Source organism: Galeopterus variegatus, unplaced genomic scaffold (genome assembly GCF_000696425.1).
Source record: "Galeopterus variegatus unplaced genomic scaffold, G_variegatus-3.0.2 Scaffold231, whole genome shotgun sequence".
Classification (NCBI taxonomy): Eukaryota; Metazoa; Chordata; class Mammalia; order Dermoptera; family Cynocephalidae; genus Galeopterus; species Galeopterus variegatus.
Genome location: NW_007726342.1, coordinates 125498 through 139383, shown reverse-complemented (window position 1 = coordinate 139383; position 13886 = coordinate 125498). Strand labels below are relative to the sequence as shown.

The 13886-nt window shown below is 36.1% G+C and overlaps 1 protein-coding gene across 1 annotated transcript in view; it reads right to left on the bottom strand.

The window, feature by feature from the left end:
• Nucleotides 1-13886, bottom strand: part of SYNE2 (spectrin repeat containing, nuclear envelope 2) — a 269055-nt gene that overhangs the window by 217226 nt on the left and 37943 nt on the right. The window contains exons 8-13 of the mRNA XM_008566257.1: nt 12245-12345; nt 10107-10208; nt 7697-7834; nt 2303-2467; nt 1353-1465; nt 376-538 (exon numbers count right to left, since the gene is read on the bottom strand). Coding sequence (XP_008564479.1) covers nt 376-538; nt 1353-1465; nt 2303-2467; nt 7697-7834; nt 10107-10208; nt 12245-12345 — 782 coding nt within the window. The remainder of the gene's footprint in view (nt 1-375; nt 539-1352; nt 1466-2302; nt 2468-7696; nt 7835-10106; nt 10209-12244; nt 12346-13886) is intronic.

The following is a 13886-nucleotide window of genomic DNA, read 5'->3' as shown; positions in this document are numbered from 1 at the left end:
AAATTTAATTAGTGAATGAAAACATGAATATGAAAAGGAAAAAATATTAAGCAAGACTTCAAGTAAATGAAAGAATTTTTAATGGAAAAAACATTGAAACTTGTATTTTACATTAATTGGCCTTGTTACGTTTTAATCTCTCCTGGGGCAATAAACAATGCTGTTTTCTGTTTCTTACTTTTCCTTTTACCTGCTGCTATTTGACTAGCCCATAATTCTTTTCTCTAGGCAAATTTAAGCTAATGAAAGCTACCAAGAAAACCCATCTCAAAACCTGAAAAGTTAATGTAAAATTGCATAGAGGAAAGATGCAAACCCAACATTCAGACATGGAGAATAGCTGAATTGCCTGAGATACAAAATAAAAGAGCTTACATGCCAGTCTTCCAGCAATAATTCCACAGATTCCTTGCTCCCATATTTGATGTTCCAAACATCCAATTTTGATTTCACTTCATCTAGCAAACCAAGAACTGAGCACTTATAGTAATGAAATTCCAGAAGTGGAATAAAATTTTTCGCCAAAACGTTGTTGATTCTGGAAAACAGTGCAGGATTTTAGGATTTAATATTATTGACTAAATGTGAGAAATCTGTTTAACATTTTTAAAATATTGAGGCTTTAACTTTTTCTTTAAACACAAAAAACCCAGATGTATCCTTAAGTCTTTTTTTTTTTTTAACCTTTTTTAAAGGTTAGGTATAAAACAACTATTTCTAGGGTGAACGCATGTTAACAGAAATTTTCTGAAAAAAATGATTCCCCTGTTGAGAAATCCTATAATAAAATGTTGACCTACAAAAAATTTTACTAAATTTGAAAACTTCTACATAACTTCATGCAGCCATAATTTGAAAATTTACATATTAAAATAGTTTTCATCATGAAGGCTAACACCCTTATTATTCTAACAAGTTGCTTACAAATAATGAGAAAAGAGAAGATGACGTGGACAACCATCAGTTAGTTAATTTCTATATTTACAATATTTGACAGTTTATAAAGTACTTTCAAATACCTCCTCCCATTTGATCCAATATCCTTCTGAGACATGGACAGGGTGATTATCATTATCCTACATTTACAAATGAGGAAACATGCTCAAAAAACGGAGTAACTCAGCCAAAACCAAGATACAGAGCTCAGTTTCTAAGTCCAAAACTTTTTCCATCACCATATTCTCTCAATAAAAATGGAAGCATGTTAGCAGGATATAATGTTACTATTACATAAAACAGGACAGTATTGTTATCAAGATTTAAAGGAAAATATTTGTCAAAAATTGTCTAAGAATCTGTATTTTGTGGTCCCTGTAGCACCACGTTAGAAGTTGTGAAACAGTGTTACAAACCGTCTTTTCATTTCCTCCAATTTGTCAGGTGGTACCAACGGCAAATGTTTCTCATCTTTGTTTTCAAATGCCAGGAGATTGTCTGAATGACAGTCAAATCTATCCATCAGACTCTGGAAAAAAATTTAGCATGACACAAACCAGATTTACTGCCAAACACTATAATTGGGGGTTTATTAATCTTGCTTGCATTTCATCTTTTCCAAAAAAATCATCTTTTTTTTTCTTTTTAACTAAGATTTTGTGAATAAATATTTTCATCATAGATATTTTAAACTGGAACATTTCACAGACAGGCAGACTGCAGTTTCTTTGGTAAAACCATTATCAAGCTCTTTTGTCTTCTGGTGTATTTTCCCTTTCTTTGTGGGCTCAAATGTGATAAATCTCACACATCAAATTCTTTCATGCCGCGCCGGCCTGGTGGCGCACTGCTACAGTGCGCCGCTTGGGAAGCACGGCGGCGCTCCCACCGAGGGTTCGGATCCCACATACAGACCGGCCGCTCACTGGCTGAGCGAGGTGCGGGGGCAACACCGAGGGTTGTGATCCCGTTGCCGGTCCCGGTCCAGTACGGGCGCGACACTGAGGATTGCGATCCGTTGCCGGTCACAAAAAAAGAGACAAAAAAAAAAAAAATTCTTTCATGCCACCTTAGTGAGAACCCTATTTCCCACATTTTAAACCAGCACCCTCCTCCCCTGCAGCTTTTTTTTTTTTTAATCAGACTTTACGGCTGCAGTAGAACTTACTGGACTCTATCCTCACTATTTCAACCTTATACTAGCACAATGGTCATACACGTGAAAATATCTTCTGGGTCATGAAACCCCCCAGGGTAATCATTCTAAACCATCTTCAGATACCCACTACATTTCCTTCTCTTCCTTCTAGAACAAAGTCTTCCTCAAGAACAGTCCCTAACACAGTATAGATTTTTCTTTTCCAACCTTGAATAAAGTCATTTTCTCTTGTGTCAGAGTCATGGCTTCAGAGTGATCCTGGGAGGCTGGCAAGTCTGCCTCCAAAAGCTCCTCTACCTCCTGGAGCCAAGCTTCGACGTGATGCAGGGGAGAGGGCAGGTCTTGATTTAGCTTTGTTTTCCATGCATTAATCTGAAGGAAAAAAAAAAAAAAAAGACGTCCTTCAGTAGAATGTTCTGGTTTATTTCCTCACATACAGTATTTTTAATTCTTTAAAGTTTCTCTGAAAGGCAAGACTGATAAAATGTGATCATTAGTCAAGGAAATCTTTATCAATGGGTAAACTTCATAGTCCTAAATATCATTTAGCTATGTGCTGATCAGTAATATAGTAAGTTCAAAAGCTGTAGGAAAAGAGGGTACAAGGGGCCGGCCCGGTGGTGCACTGCTATAGTGCGCCGCTTGGGAAGCGCGGCGGCACTCCCGCGGAGGGTTCGGATCCCACATACAAACCGGTTCCCGCTCACTGGCTGAGTGAGGCGCGGGGGCAACGCCGAGGGTTGCGATCCCGTTGCCGATCCTGGTCCGGTACGGGGGCGACACTGAGTGTTGCGATCCGTTGCCGGACACGGAAAAAAAAAAAAAAAGAAAAGAGGGTACAAGAAAAAGCAAATGTTTTGCTAAATCCATAATAAGTTATGATGGGGAAATTCAAAATTTTTAAATCATCCCTCTCAGCAGGGATAGACTATTGTACTGAACTGAATGACCATTGTTTGAAATGCAGTATGCCCTTGTGTTTTCTAATATTACAACTACACCTTCCACACAAATTGACAGATTATTTTAATTACTAGTCTTAACTGTATATTCACATTAGATATCTTTACCATATTTCCTGAGTATGTGTCTTTCACCAAAGCCTCCCACAATCCAGGCACACTTCCTCCTTCCTCAGTCTTCCCACCAAGCACACTCATGAGTCACACAAACCCTGACTGCTTGTTTCCTCAAATACTCACTGTACTCTCACGTCTTCATCCCACTGTCCCTTCCACATGGATTTTTCCCCCTCCGAAGCACCACTAAAACTCACTCAAATAATCATTCATTCACTCATCCATTCATTGAGCAAACATTTATGAACAACCTATTGTGCTAAGAGCTGGGAATAAAGACACAAATGGCTTCTGGAGAAGAGAGGTGATGTGGGATGGTCACCCACCACAGAGTACTGTGTGGCAGTTAGAAGCAAATTAGATGCACACGCGGCGACACGGAGGCACCTTAAATATATCGTGCTCAAAAATAAAAGTAAGAAACAACACACAACCTCAATTTACACAATTTAAAAATGCATGTGCACATAAACTCAATGTGTTTTGCAAAAACATATAAAGCAAAAAGATACACATTGAACACATCAAAATGGTGGCCTAAGGAGAAAAGGGAAGGGAAAGTAGGTATGGGTATAAAACACAGAAAATACAAAAAACAAATGAATAGAAAGAACAGGGCCTTGCCCAGACCCATGTGCTGTGTATGAGTGGTAAAGTAACTTTAACACAACCCTGTACATCAGAAGGTCAATCAGATAAATAAAAGCCACAGCTCTTTCCTGAACTGCCTATCAAGAGAAGCAGACAAGTTCACAATTACAGTAAAGTATGATGAGTGATGTAACAGAGCCAAGCAGAGGGGCTGGGGGAGGACCTTGGAAGAACGCCATCTCCAGACTGATCACCAGAATTCTTTAGTACAATTAAAATCCAGTTCCAAGGCCATCTCCTTTCCTGATGACCCCCTTAAGAATGTGACTTTTTACCTGAATGCACACAACTCTTGCACGTGTTTGTAATATTCTTATTCCAAAAACACACCCATGAAGATCAAGCACAAATCAAAACTTGTTTCACTCAAATAACTTCCTCTAATGAAAGTACTAGTCTTAAGTCTATATTTTCTCTTTCTGTGATCTAATTCTACTAAGTGAACTGTTACTATTCTTAAATTGTTTTTAAACTGGAGAAAGAACAGGAAAATTTTGTATGTTACATGGGTTATTTGATTCATCATTAACTCATTAAAAAACATTTACTGAGTGCCCATTATATGCAAAGCAAATATCTAAAAAACATTTAACCAAGTACCCAGGTATATACAAAATGAGGACAAAGCTAGGCTCCTTTAAGGCAGTCAAATGCAACTGTTCATAAAATAGAAGCATTAAATATTATAGTTTTTCCATTTTGTTTTGCTTTTCTTGCTTTGCAAGTTTATTTTCTCAAAAGGCATAAGTCAAAGAAAATTCTACAATCTTAAATCATTAATTATATGCAATTAAGTCTCCAGTTGGAAAGAGAATGAAATAAAATTTCATTATTATGAATTTTTAATAAAAACAAGTTAGCATATGCTTTTATTATATCTAATTATTTGTGCATTTGGCAAAATATTAAAAAAAAGATAAACAATTGAGTTAAAGAGAGGTTAAGAATGATACCTCTAATTCCACTATTATTCTTTGCATGTCTAAAAGAAAGCTGTATATATTTTGAATGAAACCAAACCTGTGCTTTCTGACTCAGCGTAACACTCAATATTTATATAGCAGTCAGAAGAGGAAAAACAGAGGGCAATGTTTACCTTTCATTCCTCCCCTTTCTCATTTAACATAGAAAACTAGTTCCATAATTCCTTTCTCAGACAATTTTGAATTTGGCTCAAATTTATAGAAGATCTTAACAGGTCAAAAGAACAAGATGATGTTATTTTCTATAGCAAGCTTAAAATAAAATCATTTACTATAATGCTTTGAGATATCTGTGTTCTCAAACTTTGAGCCAGAAACTGTCTAGACAGTATTAACTCTTATATACTTGATGACTTTTAAATTAGTGTGTCTCATTTTCCCACACTGAGAAAATGAACTGTAGTCTACCTGACTAAAGAATGGATTTCCAAGCTACTATCAATTTGCAGTGCTTAATCTTGCAAAATAGTTCTTTTTATGGTTTTTGTCATTATTTTAGGCAATTTTTCCAAATTATATTCAGCAAAATTAGGCCAGGTCTCTGTGGCCTGAATCAGCCTGACCTATGTAGACAATATCTTCCTCATCAACTTCTATTTTGTTGAGGACCTGTCACAAACAGCTCTTGTCCTTTATAAGAGTCCGTTTCAAAGCTGTGATCAGAACAGGAGTTGACAGCGCAAGGAGAACCATCACCTGACGGGAAGATTCTTTGAGCTGCACTTATTCTTCAAAATTGCATCTTCTTTTTTTTTGTTTTTTGTTTTTGTCCTTTCTGTGACCGGCCATACCACGCTCAGCCAGTGAGCGCATCACACCAGCCATCCCTATATAGGATCCAAATCCACGGCGGGAGTGCTATCGCGCCCCCAGCGCTGCACTCTCCCAAGTGCGCCATGGGCTCGGCCCAAAATTGCATCTTCTGAAAGGGTGGCACTTTTAAGCCACTGGACTACTACTTAACATGCTTAGTATATAGTTTGGAAAATGTATTCTGAAAACAGTCTGCCACTCCTGATAGCCAAGTGGAGGTCAGTAAACTTTTCCTGTGCAGGGCCATAGTATTTTTGACTTTGTGGACCATACATTCTCTGTTACAACTCTGTAAATTCATTAAAAATCATTTTATTTATCCATTTAAAATGAGTAAATTTATGATATGTAAATTATACCTCAATAAAGTTGTTTTTAAAAAGAATGAAGGCAAAATAAAGACATTTAGAGATTAAATAAACAAAATAAATTTGTCACTCATAGACCTACACTATAAGATCAGTTAAAGGAAGCTTTCAGGCTGAGGCAAAATGACTCAAATCTGGAAACTCAAATCTCTAAGAAGGAACAAAGAACACTGGAAATGGTAAATAGCTATATAAATATAAAAGACTAATTTTTTTCTGTTACTTTCTTTTAAATGTATGGCTATTTAGAGCAAAAAATTATAACATGGCCTTAGGGACAAAACATGCTTGTGTCATATATATAGCATATACATGTGTCACATATATATAAAACAACAATAGCATAAAGAATGGGAAGTAAATGAACCAATTTGATTGTAAAATTTCTACATGTTACAAGAAGTTGTACAATAATTTAGAAATTGTAAAACTCTAAGTAGACTGTAAAAATTTTAGAATATGTACTATAATCCCTAGAGCAACTACTAAAAATATTATAAGACCCCATAAATATGTATAATTATTATGTCAATAAAAATAAAATAAAAATATGATAGAAAGAGGTAGAATCAAAAAGTCAATAGAAATACTAAAATGGAATTATACAAAAACAATCCAAAACAAGACAAGAAAAGAAGGAGTGGAGATACAAAAAACAGAGGGAATAAACAAAACAAAGAGTAAAATGCTATACCTGAATTGAAAAATATCACTAATTACATTAAATGTTAATGGACTAAGTACTCCAATTAAAAGGCAGGGAATGTCAGAGTAAATAAGAAAGAAAGAGCCAACTATGTACTGTTTATAAGAGATGGATTTTAAATATAAAGACCGAAATAAGTTAAAAATAAGTAAAGAAAAATATGTGCTATATAATCAGCATCAGAAGACTAGAAAAACTATATTGGTATCAGATTAAGTAATTTTGTCAAGAAAAACAGTATTACTAAAGATAAACCAGAATATTTCATAACGGTAAAAGTGTCAGTTCATCAGGAAGACATAACAATCATAAATATGTATACAATTAATGACAAAGTTTTAAAATACATGTGAAATTGGACAGAATTAAACAGATTTTTCCACAGATTTTAATGCTCCTTTCTCAGCAATTGACACAACTGGACAGGATGTCAGTCAAGACACAGATAATCTTAACAACACTGGCAACTACCTTGTCTTAACAGATATTTATAGAATATTGTACCCCATAACTGCAGAAGATAAGTTCTTTTCAAGTACACATGGTCATAAACTATATGCTGAGCCATAAAGCAAGTCACAATAGTTTAAAAGGATTCAAATCATACATATATGTTCAGAAACTTATGTATGAATTCATTCTTACACATTATCTCTGGGTTTGTCTCTACCCCCATTAAGCATCTATTGATATTGATACATAATGGTAGAGAAGAGGCTGCAAGTCAATCGAACTATGGATAATCCACTGTGGCAAACCAAGAATTGATGGCAAATATAACTCTGGATAAGTCTGCGTTTTCTCTAAACAGAATGAAGTAAATCCCTACTTAAATCTTACCACTACACAAATGACACCATGAAGAAAATATAAGAACTATCCCATTTCCTTTCAAACCATCTACCCTGCCTTTTACAGAATTTCTCATGGAAGTCTAAAGTAAAGTCTTCATCCAACAAAACAAAGCTGCCCTGTGAAAATGTTCTTCCAATCAACATAACCTGATAGTTCAGGCCATCCCAGGCTTCTCTCAGTTGTAACTGATCTTCATTCAGCTCATCTAGATTCCTTTTTATCAACAGGACGTCCAAAAAAGGTTTTTTTTCTTCATTGAATGACTCCATAAAGGACAGCAGGCTCTACAATTAGAAAAGTATTTTAAAGACTGAAACACATAATTCCATTTATAAAACGTAATCTGCTATTTTAAGGTGTATGGCTATAGGTTATATTTAAATTTAAATTTAGATAAAGGTAAAATTCCCTTAATCCAGGCTCCTCTCTCAGATCTGGCTTCTTTCTTCAGTACACCCTAATAATTTGGGTCCCAGCATAATGATAAAGGTCTCAGCTGGTGTTTCGTGTCAGTATTGTTGGATTTCTAGTAGAATGGAGCTGCAAGGCCACCTGGCTCTAGAGAACCAATAATGACACCACATGGAATGGCAGTTTGTCTGTCCTCCTCAAATATATGTTCACAACAAAATAAGCATGTGTGGACATGAGAATTATGTGGCAGCAGTTGTCATGTATAAATGATTTATGAAATGTTACGATGAACTGAGCATAAGCCAGTCCTCCCCAATTCATTTTATACAGACTTTAAAAAACATGTCTCTACCCTAAAATATTTAATAAGTAACGCTTTTCTTGGGTGCACTTGTGTGAAATATTGGTGTTTATTTATTTATTTATTTATTTATTTTTCCTTTTTGTCTTTTTTCGTGTCCAGCAACGGATCGCAACCCTCAGTGTCGTGCCCGTACCGGACCGGGACCGGCAACGGGATCGCAACCCTCGGTGTTGCGGCCGCACCTCGCTCAGCCAGTGAGCGGGAACCGGTCTGTATGTGGGAGCCGAACCCTCGGCGGGAGCGCCGCCCTGTTCCCAGGGCCGGCCCGAAATATTGGTGTTTAAGGGTTATCGATTCCATAAGTATTATTTAAAATGTTATTCGTAATTATTAAAAGCATTTTAAATTAAATTTTATGATCAAACCAACGGGTAATTAATTTACTTTAATTACTCCTGATCATTAATAACTTCATTAAGCCTTGCATTTAAGAACCCCAAATCTGTGCTACATTACTAAATCAAAGACACAGGAGAACAAGGCACTTCCAGGGAACACTGAGCATCTTGTTAACAAAAAATCTCAGAGCAGAGCTGAGAGGGAAAAAGCACAAGAAGCCTATGCAGTTCTGACCAGAGGAATATGAGCATGTCTGATCCCTTCCTTGCCAAATGGCTTCAAACCACAAAGGATGGTATAACCCACAAGTCATACAATCCATTGAACACTAGAGTTGGAAAGGCTAGACTCATCCAGCTCCTTCTCTTAACAGATAAGGAGATGACAACTTAGCCGTGCTAAGTGCTGGACAGGCACATGACAGTGTCTCCAGCTTATTCAGAACAGAGAACTGGTGGAGAGCACAGAGTTGTATAGACAATGGGTTCTAAGAAACAGGACTGTGGAACCTTCACTTTGGCTCCTTTTAGTCTCTTTCAAGATTGTAAAGGGAATAACTGCATACTCTGGAGAGGCAACAGGATGTACGAAGAGCTAGGACTTTGAAGTTAGACTTTGATTCAAATCCTTCATCTACCTTTCAGTAGCTACATGACCTTAGATATGTCATTTAGTCTCTCTAAGCCTTATTATCTTCATCTGAAATAACAATACCAAATTCAGCAAGATCTCTTAACATATAAAATGCTTCTTAGCAAGGTGCCTCATACCCAGCAAACATTCAATATGTCAATAACAGTTGTCATTATTCCCGAAAGGACTCCTTGGTGGAGGCCCTATACTGTAATTCTGGGATGCCCTATTCCTGACTTCCTGATTTTTCTTTCATTCAATATTCATTCTGAAAAGTATGTTCTACTCTAAACCAGGGATAAGATAACTTTCACTGTAAGGGGCAAGATAAGAAATATCTTAGGCTTTATGGACCATTTGGTCTCTATTGCAACTACTCAACTCCGGGGTTGTAGTGTGAAAAATAGCTACAGACGATACTTAAATGGGAATGGCTCTGTTCCAATTTTATTTACAAAAACAGGTGTCAGGTCCATGGGTCACAGTTTGCCAACCCCTGCCAATCTTGCTGCTCAAAGTACTCCAAGGACCAGCAACATCAACATTACCTGGGACTTCGTTAGAAATGCAAAATTTCAGGCCCTGCCCCAGAACTACTGAACCAGCATGTGTGTTTTAACAAGACTACCCAGTGATTGATATGTACATTAAAGTTTCAGAAGCACTGTCCTAGAGTTCAGTCCTAAAACCTGGAGTTAATTTAATATTTAAATAATTAACTCTGAAAGAGTTTTCTAAAAATGTACTTACTACTCTTCCCTAAAAGAGTCAACCACAAATAAACTGCTGTTTAAAGTCATACTTACATGATATTTTTTAAAGTAGGTCTCGTCTGCTGAATCCTTTAGTATCTTCTGCAGTTTTTTCTCTTGCAGAGTTACCCAGTCCAAAGCATCTTTCACCTTTCCCTGTGATTCACACACACACACATTTTAACTATAGCTTAAATAGATCTGGTGATTTTTTTTTTTAAAACGTAAAATTAACAACTTGAAATATCAGTGAAATAATGCCATTATTACAAACCAATGACTCATTATGCCAAAGAGTAATTTTCCTTGTTCACATAACACCTTAACTTTTAAAACAGATTGAAATTAGCATCTGAACATAGTAATGTGCTAAAGAAAAGGGCAAGCAGCACCCCACCTTTTTTATTTTTTGGTTTATCCATTTCCATTTCTTCAATTTTAAAGAAGATTTTTCTAAATCGCTTTTTTATAGTAGGCATTTCACAAGTCTGCTTTGCAATAAATCTAAATGTGGGGCAATTCAAGAGATGTTCACACCCAGCAAAAACACTAACATCAATAACATCTTGGGGCTGGCCAGTTAGCTCAGTCAGTTAGAGCACAGCCTTACAACTAAGGTCATGGGTTCAGATCCCCATACTGACCAGCTGCCAATAATAATAATAATAATAATAGTAATATCTTGAACATCTGAAAGACCTCAAAAATAACACTATTAAAGGTTTTGGTTATGCTATCATATAGAAGTGAGCGACAATTATTTTTTTCTTAGATTCTTGCTTAGGTGGTAAGCTTGCTTATATGTGGAAGCAGATTTTACTGCTAGAGGATAAACCAGAAGTTACAGCTTATTTATATTTTCTTTAACCCTTACTTAATTTTTTTCTATTAAGCAAGAGTGTTTCTGATATTTCTGTATCCAATTTCATGGATAGTTGCATTTTTAATTTTATTTTTTAATATGAAAATTAATTAGAAAAGTGTAGCTCCTCAGCAGGTCAGAAATAAGTGAACTGAATTATAAGCCTCAGTCTCAGCTTGGGTCTGTCTTCCAGAGTCAGCAACAATCTGGCTTATTGCCTCAAACATAACAGCTGGAAAAACAGAGGTCCAATTTGCCAAAAAATGCGTGTAAACATGCCTGAAAAAGTAGTTTAAAATAAATTTTAAAATATTCTAAACATTTTACTAAATTCACAACACTCATTTATCTTCACAGAAGCAGAATAAGTTTCTTTTCAGCTCAGTGATTTTTAAGACATTTCCACTCACAATATTTAGTGTAATTGACTGTAAATGAAAGGGAAAAACTGAATAATCAAATGGCAGTCTAATAGTAATTCAAGATTATCTCAACAAACAGAGATAAACAGTAAAATACAATGCTTCCATTTATATTAATTATGCAATTCCATTTATATTAAGCTAAAGAACAGGCAAAATGGAAATGTGCTAAAATTAGGATGGTGATGTTTGCACAATCATGTAACTATACTAAAGACCACTGAACTGAATACTTCAAATAGTTGAATTTTATGGTATGAGAATTATATCTCAATAAAGCTAATAAAAATTACAAAAGACAAAAATTTCATATTTCCAGAATTTTTTAAAAGCCAGATTAACTTGGGCCGGCCTGGTGGCGCACTGCTACAGTGCGCCGCTTGGGAGCGCGGCGGCGCTCCCGCCGAGGGTTCGGATCCCACATACAGACTGGCCACTCACTGGCTGAGTGAGGTGCGGGTGCAACACTAAGGGTTGCGATCCGTTGCTGGTCACGAAAAAAGACAAAAAGGTAAAAAAAAAAAAAAAAAAAAAAAAAGCCAGATTAACTTAATTTGTCCTATTTAGTGCCTATCTAAACGTTCTTGTAACTAATTCAGCAAAGTTTAATAAATTATCACTATTAACTTAAAAAAAAAAAAGAACAGGCAACACTAATCTACAGTGAAAGAAATTAGAATATTGGTTGCCTAGGGCGGGAAGTAGAGACAGGAAAGAGGCACAATGGAATATTATGGGTAATAGAAATGTTTTACGTCATGATTAGAATATGGTTTACATGGGTGTGGGCATTTGTCAAAACTCAAACTGCATTTAAGTTCTATATGCAAATTATACCTAACTTTTAAAACTAAACCATGAGTAGGATACAACAAATATGAGCTTGATTTGTACTCATAACGACATACCAAAGCCTTATCTTTAATTTCAGGAGCATCCTTCGAATATTGCAGAAACTGTGCCACGTAGGTCATAATTGACTTTTCATCAGGATCAACCACATCCACATCTGCAAGATAGACCACACTATTAATCAGCTGTAGATGGGATTTATTATAATACTCAAGAACAGTCTATGCCATCTGCTTCATAGGCTCTTGAAATGAACCAAAGTAGTTGACCAGCCATGCAATCTCTGCTCACTCACCCTTGCTCCAAGGGTTAAGAGCTTAGATCTAGAGTCTGACAGATCTGGGTTGAATCCTGGCACTAGTACAAGCACAGCCTCACTTTCCAAATAATGAAGGGTCACTATGGGTGTTGTATGTATGAAGGCATAGGTAGACGGGGAGGGTAGAGAGGAGAAAATACAGTATTCCTCTTTCTGAGACACAGTACAGAAATTCCTCTGGGAGCACAGGAACATACAGCAACTGGAATCCATTCCTGACACACTGGTCTCAGTGTTCGTGCAGTAAAGCATTTCCAAAAGTATATATTGTATGGAAGACTTGTCCAAGACATCCACGGAGTTTATTCATTTATTCACGGAACAAATACATTTACATGGAGCCATCTAGGGGTAAGGATTTGTGTTGCATTAAAAGGGTCCATGGGGCTGGCCAGTTAGCTCAGTTGGTCAGTTAGTTAGAGCACAGCCTTGTAACACCAAGGTCAAGGGTTTGGATCCCCATACCGGCCAGCCACAAAAAAGAAAAAAAGTGTCTATGGTGAAGCAAAACACTGAATCAAAGTTAAAAAGTTTATACATTCTTTAAGAGCAGAATTTTCCAGGCATTAAAATAAATTAGGTAGATCATAAAATCACAAAGGAGATGCAATATGTCACAGACAAAATGAACACATTATTTGGAGATGTCTTTTGGTTTACAGCCAAAACAACAAATGAAGATTATTGGAAAGGAATTCTTCTCTATTTATTAATTAATTCAGTTAAACTCAATGCAACAAGTATTTGTAGAGCCAACAAATGTGGGTCATAGGCAGGGCCTACAAGGATATGTAAGGTACATCCTTGCCCTTAGGAACATGTTTCATCCCTTTATTCATCCAGCAGGTAGATGCTAGGTGCGTTAAAACATTATCTGCCCCTCAAGGAGTTCATAGTTAGGAAAAAAAAACAAACAACAAACAAACGCAACATAGCACTGTGCCTGCTTTAGTGAACATGTTTACAAGGCCCAGTAATTGCACTAAGTTGGTTGAGGTAGAAAGTGAATCTAATCCATAAACAAATAATATAATTCAAGGGAATAAGAATATAAAATCTCTCAATAAAAAGCTGGGGGTGGGGTTTCAATAAAGGAAGGCTTCCTAAGAGTTGAGTTATTTTCTTTGAGAATGATGTAAATATCAAAAGAGATATAAAAGAATGATACTGGCTTAACTAGATGTTTCTTTTACAAACTTCTCATTATACATGAAGGCATGCGTGATGATTAAATGTTTTAACAAAACTGTGTCAAAGGATAGTTCCCTTATTCAAATATGACTACAGTATTAGGTTTGCATAAATAATCATGATGCATTTCACATTTCTGAGCTATTATTTAAGCTATTTATAGTGAATTATGGGCCATCATTCATACA